This window comes from Struthio camelus, chromosome 2 (assembly GCF_040807025.1).
Source record: "Struthio camelus isolate bStrCam1 chromosome 2, bStrCam1.hap1, whole genome shotgun sequence".
Classification (NCBI taxonomy): domain Eukaryota; kingdom Metazoa; phylum Chordata; class Aves; order Struthioniformes; family Struthionidae; genus Struthio; species Struthio camelus.
The window spans coordinates 164,134,743-164,156,441 of NC_090943.1; the positions used below are offsets into that span (position 1 = coordinate 164,134,743).

Below are 21,699 nucleotides of genomic sequence, written 5' to 3' on the forward strand. Positions count from 1 at the left end.
ACTTGGTAGAGCTGGTTAGGGGATCATTCCCAGGCAGGAAGAGCACGAAGGGGAAATGAATTATACAGAATCACAGAATGCTTGAGGTTGGAAGGGACCTCTGGAGATCATCTAGTCCAACCCCCCTGCTCAAGCAGGGTCATCTAAAGTGCATTGCCCAATGTGCTCTAGATGTGTCAGAATTAAGCAAGTCTTGTTCTGATCACCGGAGACTTGAGTGTAGTGTATCATCCCTGTACTCAAACCAAAATGTACTTTTCATATATATGTATGCCATACATATATTTTGAAAAATAGATTTGTTTTTATTTATTTCACACAAGTAGAAAAAGAAAGTAAAGTTGATTTTTTTCAGTTATTTTAAAAATCCATCTTCTTACGTGGCTGCACAATGCTGCATGCATTGCAGAGAATATTTACATATATAAAAAGCTGTTTGTGTTGAAAATAAACAAAATATAAACAGTTCAATTAATATTGACTTTCATAAAGTTTCTCTAAAGGAATCCTCAGTCTTAGGTTTTGGCTCTGTGATTTAACTGTCTGTACAGAAAGCTCTTTCTTTGCGAAATACGTCCTGATGAGAAGGGTTAGCCTGAATCCCTTTAGCTACCCAGAAGCTACCTGTAACTCAGAAATACTTCCAAAGTACTCCCAACACTTTAAGTACCTTTGTATGATGCCTCTCCAAATTATTTTCCGTACCTTTGGCATGCTGACAACTAAATGACCAGTTGTTTGTGATCTTTTAGCAGAGCTGCTATCTGGCTTCACTTCCTCAGGAAGCACAAGCTGAAACGGCTAAGAGAAAATAGGGGTTGAAGTGTATTATATAAAAAAATCTCCTTTTTCTTTAACCTGGGTAGAACACACACAGAAAACACCGCTGTCAAATACTTTGATATTTAGGACAGTATAGCCTTAAATTCTCTCACTTTAAATATATTATTACTAATCCTAATAAATGAGTAGCATGCTAAACAGCTTTTACTTGCAAGCACAGTATATGTATACACTTGAATTGCTCTCATTCCTGAATTGACATTTCTAAAGAAGGTTATAAAATGATGCCTGACTTATCTTAGCAATTAAATGAGAAAGATTATCCAGGCTATTTTAGACGTAAAGTAATTCTGAAGTTTTGCTTATGCGGTTGGTATAGTTACAAATAGGGATTTTGGTTTACTATATAAGTACTTTGAATTTTTTTAAAAAAGGAACATAAAATTGTAACTGTTGACAGAAAAAACAGAATGATACTTTAAAGGCCCTTTCAAAAGAATATATATCCATTTCTTTCTGTCAGCTATAAATTTCAGATTGTGAAATTGCTAAACTCTAGCCTAAGCCATAATAAGTGAATTAGGTAAAAAAAAGAAAGAAGAGAGAGGGAGAGAGAGAAAGAAACAAATTTTACTTCAGGCTTCGCACCCCTTCCACAGTTTATACACGGTCCAAAATAATGAAAATAGGAAAGTGCTTTTTTCTGCACAGGTCCACATGGTTAGTAACTGCTAAAAGTCAAATATAAAGTCTACTGAAGTCAGTTAAAAAATAACAGCAAACTTCAATGAGCAAAGATCAATTCCTTTGAACTTAAAGTTACCTTTACTGATTCTGATGGAACACAATGGAGGTCTGTAAGAGGCCAGGAAGGCCAGAAGTAAACAATGAAAATAAATAACAGTAGCCACAATAAACATAACCATTACTTTGAAATGAATGTAGGAAGAAAACACTAACCTTTCCCTTCACCAGTATTCGTATGTAAGTTGGCTGGACATCAACATCAAGCAGAGAAGTGTCCAGATGTCTTCAGAGTGAAATATAAATAAATGAATACAATCTACAATATAGTCCAATAAATAAGCAGTTCAGACTATATAACTCTTTAATTATGTTTTTGCAGATTGTAAATTACAAACTGCAATTTCAGTTATTAAGTTATACAAAATATTACTAAAGTCTTTGAAAGAGGACATGCTCTTCCTACGTGTTTGCAGAATGTCAAATAAAATAATGTCTAAACTCTATCAATTGCATCACATTGGTACCACAATATAGCTATTACATAACTCCAAGATTTCAAAATATTCATTGAAAGTGAGTAGTATTTTCTATTAGTTTTGTGCTTTATATTATAGGAAAATTCATTGATTTTCAATCTAAAATTGTAGAAGTATCCTGCTACTTTTCTTTCTAAAAGCTTAACTAGTAAATTTGTAATAAGAGTTCCCATTTTTGCACTGAATTTACAGCATAATAATGAACAGAAATACTTTTATATTTCCAATAAAATTAGTATATTTACATTTCAATATGGTCAAATAAAGTTTGTGACCTGTGCAAGATCTACTCTAACATCTGTTCTTCATCATGTGATAGATACATTCTTGTTTCTGGGACCTCCTAGTGAAAGCATATATACATATATATATATATACATATATATGTGCACACATATATGAATGTATGTATACATATGTGTGTGTGTATGTATATGTATATTCCCTATTTCTCTTCTATTATAACATTAATTCTTAGGTGAAATTTTCAAACTTTTCAGTTTACATTTCTTACAAAAGAGCACAGAATATTATACCATATCCAACATTTTATTGCACTGAAGAGATTTTCTGAAGCTGTAAACCTGATTCTTATAATTTCCTAAACAATGGAGTAGGTCTCTTTTGAGGGAAATTAATGAACTGCAACGGTGCTGGACTTGGCATTAAGGGTATTTCTGTGCTAGAAAACTAGTTCAAGTCTTATTATTACAGGTTCTTATTAGGGGTAAATAAGCTGGTTCGTTTCTAAGCAGTCCTTGGGCATGGTATTGCTTAGCACAAGTCCATGGTACTGCTTAGGAGTACTATACTTCCAAATAGTTAGCGAGAGCCCTTGTCACATTTTGGCCTGGTTCAACTAAACTCTTTTCAGACAATGCCTTGGTGTGGTTTGGGAAATACATGGGCAATGGACTCTTTTCAATAGGCACTGTTGACAAGGCCATCCTGTCTTGAGGATGAGAAGAATTTAATCAGGTCATGAACTGTACTGTAGCACTTCTTTTAGGGCCAGGTAACGGGCGTAAAACCCCATTCCCGATAATCCTAACCTGCCTGTAAAGAATGGAAGGTATTTTACATAAGTGTAAATGGACAAGCGTAGAGGCAACCTACACATGGACAGTAGAAAACATCAACTCAAGAAAGGACTACTAAACACTGTGCTTATTCAGGGGAACAGAACAGCCTGAAGGGTCTCTGGCCTATATAGCCCCATTTCTGTGGCACAGTTTTCAAGACTGATTCTATTACATCATATATTATTTGTTTTCTTCTTGCAAAGTCCCAGTGCACAAAGAGGGGTTTATTTGAAATATTATGTACGAGAACTTAAGAAGAGCAAAAATGAAGAAGAAAAAATAAATAATAGTTCTGACCTGTAAACAGCAAGGTCCAAGATGAACTGATTGTTTTCTTCATCATCTTCCAAAGAGAAATGAAGCCTAATAAGAAAAGAAATACCTCCAGTATAAATACAAGTGGAGTGTATAAGCAAATATTATTGCATGCTTCAAATTAAACTGTTAGCAATTTTGGATTTATATGAATACCATTTAGATAATATGTCACATCATCATTTTAGAAACAGTTGCAATTCCACTACACAAATAGAAGAACTACTAGGGCCTGCCTGACATTTGTTTTCTATTCTCCCCACCCAACCCCCAAGAAACAGAAATAAAAATACTGATGAAGGTCAGTTAAATTCAAATCAGTCTCTCAATGCAGGAAGAGAGACCTCTGCTGGTGAAATCTGTCAGTTATATTAATGTTGTGCAAAAAACAGTTCATGAAAAGCATGAAGATCCGAGAACTCAGTAATTCTAACTTTGCAATTTGTAAAAAATCTGCATATTTGTTCATGGCAATTAAATCGTCTGCCTATGTATTTCCAAAGTAAAGTGTGGTTTGTACAACATCCTTGTTTCTATAAGCTTTAAAACATTTTTTAAAAAGGAACTGTAGATCACGTTAGATACGTGGTTTGTGATCTGCTGGCTGGGTTCTTAAAATTGTGAAAGAATCTTACCAGCTACAAATTGAAAACTACATCTGTAACTACTACGGTAAGGAGATAAAGTCAATGAACACTTATAAGGTCTGCTCAACCACTCAAATGTTTCCCAAGTGTTAAAGTAGTGAAAAATCCCAGATTAAAAACCACTTAGAAATGAGATGAGTTTATTACCCTAAGGTTAGGTAACGTTTAACCTAGCTTAATTTATCTGGTGTATTTCAGTGACGTTAAAAATACTTAGCTACTTTGGGTTCAGATAACAGAAATAAGCTCAAATTTTAAGTCTGGCTAAATTTTCTCAGCAATACAAATATTTGCCATATATCCTTTTTACTCTTTGCTCTACTGTATTCTGATATAGTCAGCCTTCAAGAAAGCTTATGGAGCTTTCAGTTTATGAGTATTTTTGAATGGAAAACTGCTAAGAAGAATAAAAACCAGCTTTGTTTCCCACTCATGCCTCTTTCTCTTACAACAATACAGATTTTGAGGAGAATTCACTAAAACGTGAAGGGTAAAAATGAGAAGAGAATTGTAACATTTTCTTCGTGGAAGCTTAGCTAGAAATGAGGACGGGAAGTAGCCTTCTTTTTTGAGTAGCATGCAGTTATTCCTGTTGCTAATTTACGAAAAGAACATTAGGTGGTTTGGACATTGCTTTACTAGACTTCTGCAATGAAACAAAAATTTTGAGAGCATTTTCCACCTACTAGTAACTCTTAATTCTTGTCTCTCCAATACACTGCCAGACTGTACTGAACTAAAGATCTGTGAAAATTTTGCTGCAGCCATATTGGTACAAACTGTTGAATGATCTGGCTTTACTTAGACAATCTACAGAGCAAACTCTAATCCAGAAAACCCAAGTGAAATGAACAATACTGATGTTAACAGTGAACTCTGTGGGACCATATTTCCTCTAAAGAGACGAGCAGAGCTTTGTTCTAAATGTCTTTGCTTTTTAGAACCATAATTAAATACTATCAACACAATTAAATCTATTCTACACTTGTCTTCTTCGAACTAGAAAATTATTAATTTTTGTCTTAAAGGCAATGGTAAGCATATTTTGGTATAGTTGGAATAAATATAAGCTCTCCTGCAACTACCTTTAATTTTACTTACATCAACAAAAATAAGCATTGATCTTATAATGCAAGTTGTTGAAATCTTTAAATTTTTGTGGATTTATAAACTTCCAAGATTTAGGAAGTGTTCTTCATGCTAATTGTAAGCATGTTTTTAGCTTTGGCTTTTGTAGTTAAGTCAGTCTTAAGATGGAAAAACCTATTCGGAGGACAGGAGACAGGGTAAGTCTTGCTTCATAGATCACTGTTGGATCACAGCCTCCTGTAGGAGGCTGTTTAGGGAGCATTTATAAGGAAGTAGGGTCTGCACTCTGTCTCCTGTTTTCCATTAGAAAAAGAAAGCATGGTTCCAATGAAATCAATGATAATATATGGCTGATGTCTCTGGAAACTCTTTCTAAAACACTTGAATGTCCTAGTGCCTTTGTCAACGACAAAACCCAGTTAGCTACCCTTGCTCCTGACCTCATTCATGGTGTTAAAGGAAAGGATCTCATGCAATACAAATGAAATATGCATTGCGCTGAATTCTGCCAGGTCTCCCTCTGTCATCAGAGGACAGAATGGTTTTGTCCAGAAATAGTACTTGGATATATTTTTCCACATTTAAAGTGGCTACTTACATACATTTATCTTCAACAGTTAGACTTTGGTTAAACTTTTTCTGCTGTTAGCGAGGTGCTCAAAGACAGAGAACCTTACCATAGAAGGGAAAACAGTAAAATATCTTATACCTTTTACAGAAAAACAAGTTCTTCAATCATCAGAGACCAAAATAGTAAATTAAACACCCTTCAACACTTCACTGACTGAAAACTAATTCTTTTGCTAGCCTAAGAATATAACTTTCATTCAGTCACTCCTCAGTAGGAATTTAAGACTGCATATTAGAATTTATATTGTCATGTATCTTGAAATACTTGACCAAATTAACTATAAAGACATTAGTACTGTTTTACTTCTTCACAGTACTGTTTTCCTTACATACTTAGGCTCATTTACATTCAGAACTTTTCCTTCTGTGGTAACCAATGTCCGAAGTGGCTTCTCTTTCTTTTTTGACTCCCTTAACAAAGCAAAAAGAAAAATATTTTGTCACATTCTTATCTTCTATGCTGAATAGCAAAAAAGAAAGAAGAGGATGACAACAAACTAAGTATTATCTGGTATTTGATTTTAAGGATACAACTTATTTCAGGAACAAAACAGGTGATGTGAAATGTCCGACTGTATATAAAAAGCATCATCTAAAGATGAGCAAATACTTTGTAATATCATCTCATACACTGATAATACCTTCTTTTGTACTTCACAGAGCATCCATTATCAAACAGCAATACATCAAATTCATCTGGTATATCTTAAGAAATCAGTGGATTGCTTAAAATTTTTTGAAATTGGATGTTTTTCTAGTCATGACTGGTCACATTATTCATGAGGTATCATTACTTTTATCTGCTTTGATGGATGCCTAAGCATTTCTAAAGAAATTTTTATTCACGTAAACTTAATTTCTTTTCCTCCACAAATGCCTGGCATATTTCAAAATGGCAACTCTGTCAGTCACTGTTCTGTGCGAGATAAAAGAATTTGAATAGTCATAAGTTCACAGGCAGTGTAAAACAAGACACAGTTTGACCAAAGTAAATACATATAGATTATTTGTTCATGAATCTGTTGCATTTTTTTGCTGCGCTCTTCCTTCAAAAAATACCATAGACATTACTGACGAAGGGGACTATTCAATCTTCCCCATCCAAGTTCAGCTATCAGTAATGAAACTAAATCTGACTTTCAAACAGTGCAGTACAAAAGCTGCCCTAAATTTATCTACTAAACCAATGCAGATCACTATAAGATCATTCAGACTTGTAGCACTGATATTTTCCTGGATAACTGTTAAGATCATGAGCAGGGAATTTATATTAATATCATCAAATTAATAACAGCAACAAGATCTGCAAACTTCCAGTTTTGCTGAAGAATTCCTCAGGGCTGACTTTTTCAATACTTAGACTTGATCTATCTTTTAAAAATTATGTATGTCCTTAATTAGAACCGTTAGAAAAATTCCTTGCATAAATGTTGAGAAAGAAAGAGAGAGAGAGAAAGAAAGAAAGAAAGAGAAAGGAAGAAAGGCAGAAAGGCAGAAAGGAAGAAAGGAAGAAAAGAGAAAGAAAGGAAGGGAGGGAGGGAGAGAGGGGATACTACTTACTCTGTTTATGTAACTGACTTAAGCTCAGTAGCAATAAAACAACTTTTGTGCTAGTGACTGCCATGATTCTCAGTGATCAGCAAAACCAGTAGCAACCTTACAAAATTTTAAAGCATTATCAGGGGCCAAGCATCTTCAGCTTCACCATGCCAACAGATAACATGAAGAATCTTACTACTCAGGATGGATATCTTCAATAAAGTATGTGAAAAATTTTGTAAGCGACACAGAAATGATGACTGAAATGCCACTTCTGCAAAAATTCTGTAGAATGGCCTTTAGGCCTTTTATATAATACAGTCTGCACTCCTGATAAATATTTTTAACATTAAGATTAAACACTGAACTTCAAGAAACTTATTAGTTAGTTGACAGAACAGGGAAATTTCTAAAGCCTGTAAAATGTAGTTGAAAAGAGAAATTGCATTTTAAAAAATCTATTTGAAGAAAAATAATGTAACAGGTATTATAAATATATTTTAGAAAATGAAACAAAACAAAGTGAATACTCTATTTTATTTATATGTTATAGGCACATTTTCAAAGGCAACAGGGAATTAAGCTGCTAGTCCTCAGTGATACTCAGTGTGAGGTAGGTGCTTACCTCTTCTCTTTGCCTTTGAAAATTCCCCTTCTCCAACTCAAAGAATAAATCAAAACAAAAATATACCTTATATTATCTTTAGCTCTCCTTTTTTCTTCAATATATCTGTGAGTTTCTAATCTAGATTCTGGCGTATACGGTGTAGGCTCCTCCCAAAATCTTCTGTCTTCTTCATCTACAACTTCTCCCCATGTTTGTTGCTCTCTTTCTGTCTGATGGTTTTCTCTGTCGTGTAGGGAGTCTGGGCTATACAAGATCATATGGAATATTATTCCAATAAAATGAAGGAAGGGTAGCTGCTAATTAATTCTTGCAAGAATATTTTTTTTTTACTCCAATACTTACAGCTGTGTAATTCCTATTGAGCTCTAATGGTATCTAAGAGATTTAGGATAACCGATTCTGTTCTGCTTCCTTCACCGATCAACAAACAAAACAAAGCAAACCTACAAGATATTTTACTGCTAATGGAACTATTTAGATAGAATGTGTTTCGTTAACTTATACCATGGTGATGCTTTGAAAACCCAAAAGATAGTTCATCATCAGATGAATTTCAGGGGTAGAATTTTCAGATTCCTTAACAATTTTACCGTGAAAGGAACCCTGCAGTCCCTGTGATGTTTAAGTATTCATAACAGCAGGCAGTAGTAGATTAGAAGTTTATAAGATAGCAATTTTTTACTTAGGCATCTCCTCAAGTGCTGTTTTTAGAACCTGAATCCTTCCTCCCCTAGCCCTAAGCCTCTGTAATCTTCAGAAATCCTGTAGCTATATGGGGAGAAATCTAAAGTTATGACACGTGTTCTATGATAGTAAGTTCCGTAGCCATCTCTATGAAACTTAGACTCTATTGGACTAAAAATAAGATGAATGGCAAGTGCAATGAAAGATGATCCCTGATATAAATTCTACTGTCTAGCTAATCTTAGTAATAGTAGGTGAAAGAAATGTAGGAATCAAAATCCCATAGCCTTTTTATCTCAAAAGATCTGCAATATCCTGTTTCATTCTTAACACCTAATAACTCCAAAGCCAAAGAAATTACAGGTGAATCATTGCTTTCTCTGGAATCACTGGAAAATATGTACTGCCTTACATAGCAATTTCCAGCTGTCCTACTGGAGGAAGCTATCAATTATACTACTTTGGCAAAAGTTAGCTTGTAGTTTGGGACAAAAATTCTGTTGTACTGTCTGCAAGTCTGTAGTTAGTTATATTTTTCATTAGAGATAAAAGTGCATGAGAAGAAAAGGTCCTTCTAGAAACAATAAAACAAAATATTTTAAGTGGAATTATATTATCAATATTTAATGAGGAAAATAAAATTCTTAATCAAAAAATGGAAGAATGTTACTTATTTACAAAATATTGTTGATTACTGTCTACCTGTCAATTCCAAGCTTAGATTCCATTTGATTTTCTTTCTTATCCTTCCTTTCTTGCATCCTTCTTTGAGCATCTTCTTTTTCTCTGGCTCTTTTGAGAAGGTAAGCTTCTTCTTGTTCTCTGATTTTCTCCCTCACTTCTGGATAGTTTTGAAGTGCTCGAATCCTCTCAGAACGTTCTATTTCCTTACTATCCAAACACTTCCCAAAGAGAAAAAAATGAAGGCATGTGAGAAATTTTATATGTATTCAAATCAATAAATCCATTAAACATTAGGTTAATTTTGACAGATGACTTTCTCTAGAAAATTAAAAATATGCCTTTCAAAAGTTCATGGTACTTCACAGCATAGTTCTAACTGTATTAGAAAAAAAATAAGAATATTACATTGCCACTCAGACTTGAGGACAAAATTGTGTGCCTGACAACTGTGTTTCGCATTTTACAACAATTTCAGTTCATCTAATTAGTCTAAGCAGTAGACTAATCCCTCTCCATGAATCTTGCCATTTAGATCTTCCTTCCTGCCATTTAGACTTTTCCTTAGACCTTCAAAGCTTAAAAAATACTGTGACTATTTCATTGTTCATCCAGACAACGAAATTCAACCAATTTTTGCAACATGCTATTGAAAACACTGCACATATTTGTTAATAGGCTGGCTTTTTCAGGAAAGAAATGTGGAAGTTATTTGATTTCTCAGGAAACACCTAAAAATTCCCAAACACATGCAGTAGAAAGAGCTTACTCAAGGTAATGATGCTTTCTTAGCATATATTCTGTGAAAGTCCCATTGTCTTTTTAATTTTTGTGTAAAAACTTAGTATACACAAGCTCTAATGATTCTTTTCCTTTAAATTAATGGTCTTATGTGGGAAGGTTTGCTTAGATATAAGTTATCTTTTATAATAATTATATAACAGTTCATGTGGTTGTTTAGGTTTTGGCTTATGAAACCATTAGAAAATTATTTTGCTGTGTTAGTTTACTGCCAACAAAGTGAGCTGAATCTACTCCTTAAGATGTCAGGTAAGTGCCAGTACTCCTACAAGGAAAACCATGAGAGCATATTCCAGGAAGTCATTAGATCAGCTCAGTCATTTCACAAAACCTCATTCTCAAAGTATCTACAAGCAATGTAATCTAGTGCTTTTTTTACCATCAACTTCTATCCTTCTATGGGCTTTCATAAAAGATTTAAAGGTATGATACCAACAACCTGGTAACATTCTGCTGTCATGAGAATAATTTGAAATACATTGTGTATTTAAAAAATAAATGAGCAAAAGGCCAGAACTCTATTATGTATTTATTTTTTCTGGACTTTGTTTAAAGATTTCCAAAGAAAATGACTGAAAGTTAACAAATGCGTGTGGGTGATTCCAAACATAACCAATTAATTATCATGTTATTTATTATAATCACTTATTCTTCAGAATAGAACGTAATATCCTGTGGACAGTAAGCAAAGTGTTCCTAGAGTTCCTACCACAAGCATTTATTTTGTTTTGTTTTAGTGTATTCAGTCAGCAATGCTATCATTAAAGGAAAATGCATCATTTATGGTTACTGACTACTAGTTATTGATTTGGACATAAATAAAATCTAGTTTTAAAAATCTTACTTTCAATTGGTGAAGAGTTGCCACCACAAATTGTCTATAACCGTCAAACTCAGTACATGGGTTCCCCACCAGAAACAGTTCCTTCAGATGTATGTTATATTTTAGGACTTCAATACTGGAGAGTTCACCAATAAAATTTGCTGTAAGGTCCAGTTTCTTCAGCTCTTCACAGCCTGTTTCAAAAATCGTTACTTATTCTGCCCATAATATAAATGTACACACCACATACACATACACACACACATTCACTTGGGAATAACACTGTTGCTTGCAGTTGTCTTGTGTATACTAATGTCATACTGTACCAGTACACATCTTTTTCAGGCCAGAAGTGGGAGAGTAATTCACAGCTAAGATTTTTTGACATCACAATATTTATATAGAGAAAAAATCTCCACAAAATACAATATATCAAAACTTATTATAAGTTTTATCACTATCAAAACGTTGTGGTCAGTGATTGTATACTAAATCAGCTATTAAATGTTTCACTTCCAACTAAGCTAAACTTCAGTTCTAACAGTCTGGCTGCCTTGGTACCCTTCCTCAATTGCATCTTTCCCATGCGGCTAAAAGAGTGGCTAATTATTTCGGGAGAGTTACTCTTAGCTAACATTATTCAAGTGTTTAAATCATGTTTTCTGTAAATTCACTCCAAAATTTTTTTTTATACTTAACGGACTCAACCACTATCATAAACATTTTATCATTGCTTAAATGGCAAATATTGACAATAAAATGTTATTTGTAGCCAAAATAGTTTGTCTGAACAGAAACTCCAAATTCTCTAATAAAATGGAAAATCAGGTTATTGAAAGAATGAACTGCAAGAGTGAACTGTCATTGGGGAACTTCAAATTCCCAGAAAGTTTCCTACACCATTCACTGTCTTTCTTGACTACAATAAGTATGCAAATTTTTTTTTTTTTTTTAGATACAAAGCTAAATCCTCTGAAGAATATTTTTTAAAATTTATCAAATTCTCCTCCTGTCAGAATCTGTCCACGAATCATAAACTTGACTCTCACAGTAAAAAAGATCAGCTAAGTAAGAACTCAGCTGCTGCGCTCACGACTGTAACTACGTCTTTTTCTTTGCAGGTCTTTTTGGCAAGTATTTTATGCGCAATGGAGCTGAAAGAGAATAAACCACTCAAAATGATTTATTAGAGGATTTAAACAACCCAATTTTTTGCAAGATGCACTCCCAAAGATTCTGACTTCTAAGTAAATTGCAAATCACAGTAATAAATATTCAGCCTGATAGAAGAACTTAAAATTTACTGGCATGAGAACAGATGCAAGTTTCTCAATAAATTGCCAAATATGTAATATATTGCCTATTTTTTCAAATTGTAGACTTGTGTTTACCTATTTCTTTTTTTTTTTTTTTTCATTTGGTTTAAGCCATCCTCTTCAATCAGCTTGCTGACTGTTCAAAATAAAAAAGTTTTTCTTTTCCTTACTGTTCCCTCACCAAGGCAGACATTTTCAAACTTATAGCAACTGGCCTAAGCAGAGTCAAGAAAGAAAAAGAACTCAACTCAGAAATGATTCAAACAATATAGAATATGTTTATAGATGGCTTTAAGCCTTAGAATTTGATCATGGAAAATGACAGATCTTTTTACACGCTATTATATTGACAGGATAAAGGGTTAAACAGAGATAAAATGGACAAGACTTAATGTAGTAACAGAGAAAAGAATAATCTGAAAAACTCCACAAAAATAATCCAGACTGCTAATGCAATCTGTGCATAGTGCAAATCCTTCTCATGTGAGACTTAAGTACTGAAGTCAAGACAACTGCTGAAACACGACAACAGAAACACTTTTTAAAGCATTAAAAAAACCACACCATTCTAATTAACCTGCACCACAGGCTTATCTTACCTTCATGACGAGGAAATACTAATTCTAAATGGGGTCCATGAATAATTTTGAGATTTCTATTATTTAAGGTATCAAAGAATAGAGATGTCACAGTTGGCAACACTGGTCAGAAAGTATGGAAAGAGTGAAAATTAAAATAACTTTAAGAAACTGCAATGACAAAACTTCAACATTGGAAGGTTTTCCCAGAAAGCAGAAAAACTGAAACACTGCACGCTAAAAAGAATCCTTCTGAGCATCAATAAATTATCTTTATTGGTGGGCATATCTGATTAACTTCCATCCTCCTTTACATTAGGTCGAAACTCATGTGTTTCAATATGAAAAGGCAAAATACTTCATTTAAAAATCTTACCTTCCAGATTTTCAATTCTTTCAATGTTGTTCAAAGCTATATTTAAATATTCAAGCTTCTTTAGTTTGCCCACATTTTCTGTAACAAATATACATCTGTTATATCAGTTCTCTTTGTTGGAAAGTGCATAATGATTTTACTTGCTTGATTTACTTCAAGCAAACAATAAGGCAAAAAATGGGAAGCACAAACCAGAATATGTATTAGAGTATCAGGCATAAATATTTGAATATCAATACCAAGATGAAAACAGAAAGTTCTCTGAAAAATGCAAGTTAAAAGAAAAAATAAAAAGAATAAGGGTGGTTATAAATATTTTTTTTCATAAATCCATAATGTAAGTGTACAGATATAAGAGGACTGGTCAAAAGCATGGTGAAACATTCAATTCATCACGAAATTCTGAGAGAATCAGGCTATATTTAGCCAAGCCTTATAAAATTATAGAGTTCGACATGTACTTTGATAGAAAAAAAGTGGTTTCCTTAGTATATATTTAGTTTCTAAAGATCTTTTGTCTATAGGACTAATACCAGAAGCGTAAAGCATTAAGACATCCATATTATATCATACTTGGCAGAATTAAAGTTGTTTTAAATAAAGCCTTTACACAATGCAGACTCACTGAGCCTACAATTTACTTGTTGTCTATAAAATAGTATGAATATATTACAATAAGAATCTGGTCTCAGAAGCTGCCTTTTTTGCTGGTGTTTTTGCAGCAATTCAATTTTCTTGATAAGTTTAGGATTTATTTAAATTTCGGATGTTAGGAAAGTAATGAGGAAGTAAAAAAATCAGATAATGTCATTTTCAGCCAGGATCATCTTATATACATATTTAATTGAGTAAGCAGGAGTGGGTTGGCCCACAGTTATGGACTGGCCTTTATCTTTTGTGTCTTCACTAGCGTCACTGAAGCAAGACATAAGAAAATATAATTCTATTAAAAGCGACTGTGAACAAAACAATAAGCAACTTCAAACTAAGCTGCTTTTCTGCCATAAACCTGAAAAATAATCCTGAGGAATGCACTAGCATTTTAGGAAACAGATATTACTTGTCCTTCCGTTTGATTCCTCAGGGCTGATGTTACTGTGAGAGTCTGGTAGTATCGTGTTCATGTAAGTTACACTGTTCTTCACTGCTGCACTTCCTCCCACAATATATTCTTAAAGCTTTACAATGCTATATGCTGACCTGCTAATAAAAGCTAGTAATTGAGTGAAACCAGCTTAGGATAGGAAATATTCCTTCACACATTACAATGAGGTCTGTGGCAGAGCAATGAAAAGATTGTTTTTTTTTCTTCCTTACATTATACAGAGTAAAAATTGAAGTCAGAAGAATAAAGTATTCATCCAGCTGTTCACACTGCTGGGAGTTCAGGAGCTGGAAGGCTGAGCCGTATGTGGCAAAACACAACTGAGATCTGGGGTGCTGAAGGGGTGACATCCTAAACGTTTGCTTCTTTCCTCTGAAAAAGGTTTGGCTCCATAGGCTAAAGAAAAGAAGCTGGTAAACCAACAGGAAGCCAGATTTATAGCTTCTTTCTGCCCTGGAGATGATCATTCTTTTGCATTCTTTTGCAGCTGGGCATGCGCTGTCACAGGCTACGTTTTATACCTCACAAAGATTTCAATGCCATGTGGGAGAATTTCTTTCCTGGATTCTAACTAGAATATTATTTAGGTATGATTAGATTTATAGACTTTCCTTATAGGAAAGCATTATATAATTCCTAAAGGTCCCCCGTGTTATATAATACATTCTTCTTCAGAATGGAAACCATTGTAAGAGAGATACCATTTCATATTTGTTCTCAGAGAAGAGAATTAGAAAGTATGGTTTAATCATAGAAAATATGTGCCAGACAGAAAGGCGGCTAAAATGGAATAGTACATGGGGCACAAGGAAAGGTGTTAGACTGTTTAATTTAAGACCAGGAGAAAATTTAGTAGATAATGTATCCAAGAATCATCCCTGTCAGATTAAGACGATTTGACAAAAATAGACGAGTGAAGGAGGGGTGGGGAGGAGAACCAGTCTGCGGTTGCGGTTTCTCTTTTTAAATGCAGCGATCCAAATTTATCGTTAGTGTCATGGTGATAAAACCAGAGTACCAGCAAGGACTCATTTAACCCAGCATAACCGCTAGGCTGCTGTTTCTGTCAAACACAAGATAGCAGACAGCTGCCAGTCAAGGACAGGAGCATTCTGTACATCCCTCTCGCTTGTTGGATGTTTTTCAGATACAGATTTATATAGCTTCAAGATGGACAAAACAAAGCCAATCGCTCAAACACCCTAATCTGAAATCTGAAATGTATAATTTTCACCATGAGCAACTGAAATGAGAAGGTCAGTAAATTTCGTGAGTTCTGACACAATGGCTAGCATTTACTCCTTTTCAAATACACAAAGAAGGTAAAGAAGGAATTCGGGAGCAATTAACTTCACCGCACCAGTCCCAAAACTGAGTGAAAAATGGAAATGCCATTAGACATGACACAGATCTGAGACACAAATCAGACATAAAATTCATAGTGTAATTTGGGATAGGCAAAGATCTCTAAAGATCTTCCGATTTGAAACCTCATTCAATAAAATTAAAGTTTACCTCGTATTCTAACTCACAAACTGCACCGATCAACCACTGCGCATACTGTCCCTGCTGAGACAAGCAAAGAAATTTAAACAGGGAGATTCATCTAACCAACAGAGATCATGTCTACAGCTGAGTTAGTTGTCCAGCCTCTTTTATAATCAATAAAGAGAAATAGGCTCTTCAAGGTACAATCTGTCTTATCTTAAATTGGATGTCTAAAACCAGTGAACCAAATCATGCTCAAAAATATGCCTTTTCTTTTCCACTGATTATAAAGGGAGGCTACAGTAACTGCCTTAGGCATAGATGTCTAAAGTTAGACTATATGAATCCTGCCACTGAGTTTACTAAGACCTTGGAATGATATTTTTTCATAATTCACAAATGCATGATGGAGTGAGCAAGGTACTCACAAAGCTTAGGTTGGTTGTTCATTTTTCTTAGGCTATTTCTGTGACGGGAGTATCTGTACACATAAAGATATGAAAGAGGCAGTGTTGGAGCCAATAGCATCTTGTGTATTTTTTTCCTGTTTATAGAAAAGAAGACAAGCAAGGCCTCATCCACGCAGTCGTAGCAGCTGGGCAGTTATACTTTCTGTGCACCTGGATGCCTTAGAATTTGTTGTCCCAGCAGTAGGCAAGTCTGATCTTTAGGGCTGCATAAAGGTCTCCTTTAAGAGACAGGAGAGAGACATCCTGGCAGAACTGGTATAAACCATACAGCTACAGTATTTTGAAGTGTTCCTGGAACTAACAGCTATCTGCTGCGTGCGCCACGCAGACAAGTTGGTATCCACTGGGAAGAATTACTTCCCAATTTCAGTACTTGGCAAGTCAACCTCCATCAGCAAACCTTTTGGTCAGTATTCATGTAGTGCTGTTTCTTTTTTTCCATGTGTTACCAAAGTGTTATCTTGAAAAGTGGTTACATCATACAGGAACATATGGAAGCTGGAAGTTACACGCTTTCCCAACTCCTACAGTTAGATTATATTAAGAATAAGACTGAATCTCTTGAAAATAAGATTGCTTTTGTGCCCAAAAAGCATTAATCTGAAAGCTAGTATGATATATCATAGTAATCGAAAGGAAGGAAGTATGAGGGTTATCAAAGAACGAGATGAAGTCTTGTGCCTTAAGGACACAGAAACAGAGAGAAAAACAATTTATTTTAGTCTTCTTTTGATAGGATAGAGCAGTGTAAAGCATTTTCAAAAATCCTGTTCTATCTGAGAAAAGATTCCTCTACTCTAAGAAATGCAGATGTTACCAATACAGCTACTCTCAACAAATTTCCTGACAAGCCCCACTAGGGTAGGACAGAACCAAGAGTGCCTCAGAGTCTCTGACTACAAGTCCTGAATCTCACTCTAAAATTTTACCTTTTTATTCCTCTTAAGGAATTGTAAAGGAATACGCTAATATCACTCTTGAGCACTTCTGAACTTCTCTCCTTCCTCTGCACACTACCTGCAGAGACTAAGCTTTTCCGGTCCAGGGCCTTATTTTGTATCTTTCTGGAGAGCATCTAGCAAATACTTGAGCCTATACCATGACACCACAAAACACAGGCCATACGAAGTTTTATCTTCTCCAGTGGTACAGGAGGATCACTGACACTTACCTGTAAAAAGTCACCTTTATGCACAAAAGTAATTGTTTTATCTGAAAGTAAGTTGCTCATTCATTTAAATTAATCTTAATACATATGTAAAAGGTGTTCCAGACTCATAGTTTTGAGACTTGTATCTCAGTAGAATCTTTTTTACTTAAAATTTCTCTTGCAAATTTCTGAGCTTCCCAGCAATCTATTAAAGCAATGGGGAATGAGGATGCTCAAAATCTTGTGGGAACAGACCCAAAAAGACATTTTGTGCAGTTTTTCACTCTGCATGCCCTTTAAGTATAACCCAACAGATTTTTCTTCTGATTTCAGAAGTATGCATGTAATTCCTTTTAAAAAGAAACATACTCAGAAAACACTTACCAATTTTTGGAATTAGATTGTTTTGAAGATAGAGAATTTTTAAATCTCGACACCATTTGTCAAGATATTCTAGTTTTTCTATTTCCTGCTGATGTAAAGAGATTTCTTCCAGTGAAAAAATCTCACAGTTGTTATGTTCTGCACGTCTTCTAACAAGATCTTCGGTGACTGAAAAAAATATTAGATGTTGGAAAAAATCTTCTTTTAGTCATTTTCCATCATCTGACTTAAGAACATCTTATGAAATCATTTAAATCTTTTGTCACAACATAATAAATAGGTATTCAGTACAAACATCAATAAAAATAAAATCTGCTACATGAGATAGCAAGTGTCAAGTCACTTTAGCCCATTCTGCCACAGTATACCTCGTTTGTAAAACACCCTGAGGTCACCTGTAACATTCAAAAATCTATAATGAAAACTGCTGACTCTTCCAACAGTATAATACAACCCTTGCAGAAATTAATTCAGCGTTCATTATTTCAGTATACCTCAGGTTGCAGATTGATTAACGCAGACAAGCAGTGGAGTGCTTCATGGCCTTTTATTTTCTGGTGCCAGATGTTCACATTACAGGTAGCAGCAAAAAAAAAGTAAAGTAGCTACAGCGTGTCATCATATTTTTCCATCACCACAACGTGCACAGAAATAAGCAGGATGAGTGCTGAAAATGGCTAGATATTTTTTACTTTTTTCTTCTCTGAGACAAAGCCACAACTGATTCATGCTTATAACTGTCTGTGTTAGGATTAAATTTAATGTTAGGTATTTCTTAGGTACTATGAGCTCATTAGCAGCAAGCGAGAGAGTTTCAGTGGCCAAAAGTCATCAGAGACCTTGGTTAACAATTTTCATATAGTAATATTTAATGCTGGGCAATCTTTCAAACAATAAGGAGGGTCTGTATAATGAAGGTAAAAAAAAAATTCTGTGAGAAACAATGCTTAGTCTTGTACTAGATGCTACTACTTTGTTTCCAGCCCACTGCACCAAAAAGGACTAGCATTTTCTTCTCCTTGATAAGCAGTGCACTGTATTGATTGAAAAATTAGGATTTTATCAAATTATCATAGGTATTTTCATGGCTGTTAGTACCTAAAGAAGATTGGTAAGCCTTTCAAAAACACTCTGAAGAAAAATAAAGTAAAAAGCACATATAAATACAGAGATATATGAAAACAAATTATCTCTGTCATGCAATTAAATAAAAATGTTATTTCCCAGCTTATTTATCTCAGGAAGGTTTTGTCAAATTGTCTGTTTTTATTATTGGCCCTGTATCGGTCCATTCCTGCCTGGAATGGCAGCACATATGCGCATCGACCGGTCTGTTAAAAGCTGGCAATTCTATTGAACCGACACAGCCAAAATTCATGCCTCAGTGTAGCTCCTCTATCTACAGCCTTTGGGAAAAGGGTGAAAGAGGTTAATCTACATCATATTCTGCACAGATGACCAGGGCTAAATCCCCCTTGCTAAAAAGTCTCTTAGTTCTGTTGGACAGACTTCCAACCAACACATGACTTACAGAACTTTATAATCACGACCATGACTTGCATATAGGACTAGAGAATCTCCCTCAATTACAGAATGGTATGCTGGATGTTGCTGAGAGCTGCCTTACCTCTGGGGAAAGAATGATATTCCTTACATTATTTGTTTTCAACTTGTCATTTCTATCACTCAGATCCCTCAGAAGAATGAATTTTTATTTTACCTCAGACAAATACCACCATACTGATAATGATCTAAGAGAGGAACCTGCCTGCACATAAAGCCAGTATGTTGGGAAAGGTAAAAAAAGCCAACATGTTGGGAAAGGTAAGGATCGGGGTGGGGGTGGGGGGGTGGGGGGCGGGTTTGGTGCATCTAAACAACCATCTTCCCTTTAATAGCCTACTGATTTAATCTGATTAAGAGAGAAAATAGAAAAAGGTCAATAATCTTGACTAAATATTTTAGTCTTCACAGAAAATCTGAAAAACATCAGCATTTCTAACAGTTTAATCTGCTAGATTTTTGTAATTTGAAATCTGCTGGAAATTACAGAATGAATGGCCTGCTTACTAATGTGTTTAGTGGCAGATCGGTATTTCCAGTGCAAACAGGTGTGTTTCAGCAAGAAAACATAAGTATTCCGCAATCTACATACAAGCTCACATATATATTAGAGATAACATTATGCTGTATATCCTTCATAGAAGAGTAAGCCATACAAACCGCTCTGGACAGAGTTTTATTGTAGTCAGATTTCCTTTTGCTAGTGAAAAGAAACTTGCAGTGACTGTTACAGTGATTATGCAAAAACGTCCACTTTCATTTCCAGGTTGGCTTGCAAAGCAGAGACAACCCTTCACTGCAGAAGCTATAGTGGCACTTTAAAGACCTGGTTTAGGCACCTGCTGTAGAGAACTGAATAAACATTTGACACTTCGTATACTGTCTAGTGCCCTTGAAGAGGAATGAGGGAAAGGTACTATAGGAGGTCTGCAAGGCAAAACAATAATTTTGAAATAAAAGTGAAAAACAGAATTTCCAAGCCATGGACAAAATATATAATTTTTTTCACTGATACTATAACAATGTTACCTTTTCTGGACAGGAGTTCAGGCCAATTCAGGCATAGCAACAAGGAATATGATCACTAGTTGAATAAAATTAATGAGGATTTATCTTTGATTCATAGGTCTGGTACCCTCTGTTTTCAAAGAAGATCTTGAGACACAATGTGTGAAAAACTAATTTTTAGCTCACCAGCCATCCCCGAAATTCTCCACAAAAGTGGATTATGAGAAGTTTATTAACAGGACTATCTGATACTGTTGTGTGCAATAACAGAAGGAACGAGTGGCAGGAGAGATCCCAGCTCATCCCATGTTTTCGTGAACACAGAAGTAAGGGGTGGCATCAACAGACAGGAGGTAACAACAGACCTTGAAGATCTTACAGTTGGGATTCCAGAAATTGCATCTTTCATTAAAAAAGGAGCAGGTTAGCATTGAGGAAATTGCAAGCAGCAGCAGGTGGTCAGCTGCAGGCAAGCGAAATACTCCAGCCCTATTCTAAGACTCGAATTCATGCCACACCGTTGAGGAGATGGTGGTGGTCTCAGAGCAGGCCTCCGCCAGCTCCGTGCAGAGAGAGGGACCTGCTTTCCAGAGCACTTCTGTAGGCCAGCGAGGGCCGGGCAGCCCCAAGCCGGCGACGGCACACGATTAAAACAGCCTACGCGGAAAATCCCCCAGCAAGGGAACTCCTCAGGAGCTGCTTCCCTCAGTGACAGGTATGAGCACGCGGCCCTTTAGACCATAGTATTTCACCTCGAAAGACTGCAGTGTCGTAAATAACAGTCTCTTGAAAGGCCAAACAGCGTGGTGGATTTCAACCTCATTCAAGGGCGATTTTTTTTTATTGTATTTTATTTTTCCCGTGTTATTGATGAAGCACCTGCTTCGGCTATGTCTACCTACAAAAGAAAGTGTATTACCAAGCAGGGCTGGATATTCATAATTAAGTACGTGGGGGGAGGGGAGGGACGGCACTCCCAACGCAAGGCCCGAACCCAACCTTGCCGTGAAGCCTCCCCCTTGGCAAGGGGACACGGAGGGGCAGGGGAGGGGGTGGCCGAGTGTAGGACCACGGCGGGGCAGGAGGGCAGGGGCCGGCGGACGCGGGAAGGAGGGAGGGCAGCGGCTCCCCGCGACACTCACTGCGCACCATGGCCGCCTCAGCGCCCCGCCGCCGCCGCCGCCGCCGCCATTACGGGACGCGCCGCGCTGCCATGGCAACGGGGGGTGGGGGGGGCGGAAGATGGGGGAGAGGGTGGCGCGGCCCGCGCCGCCTC

The 21,699-nt window shown here is 35.9% G+C and overlaps 1 protein-coding gene across 1 annotated transcript in view; it reads right to left on the reverse strand.

Moving 5' to 3' along the window:
- LOC104138370 (dynein axonemal assembly factor 11) overlaps positions 1 to 21,699 on the reverse strand; it is a 56,696-nt gene that overhangs the window by 17,820 nt on the left and 17,177 nt on the right. Inside the window, exons 6-14 of the mRNA XM_068933342.1 lie at positions 17,853 to 18,020; positions 13,256 to 13,333; positions 11,007 to 11,179; positions 9,383 to 9,582; positions 8,060 to 8,239; positions 6,163 to 6,240; positions 3,446 to 3,511; positions 1,744 to 1,813; positions 706 to 801 (exon numbers count right to left, since the gene is read on the reverse strand). Of these exons, the coding sequence (XP_068789443.1) occupies positions 706 to 801; positions 1,744 to 1,813; positions 3,446 to 3,511; positions 6,163 to 6,240; positions 8,060 to 8,239; positions 9,383 to 9,582; positions 11,007 to 11,179; positions 13,256 to 13,333; positions 17,853 to 18,020 (1,109 nt within the window). The remainder of the gene's footprint in view (positions 1 to 705; positions 802 to 1,743; positions 1,814 to 3,445; positions 3,512 to 6,162; positions 6,241 to 8,059; positions 8,240 to 9,382; positions 9,583 to 11,006; positions 11,180 to 13,255; positions 13,334 to 17,852; positions 18,021 to 21,699) is intronic.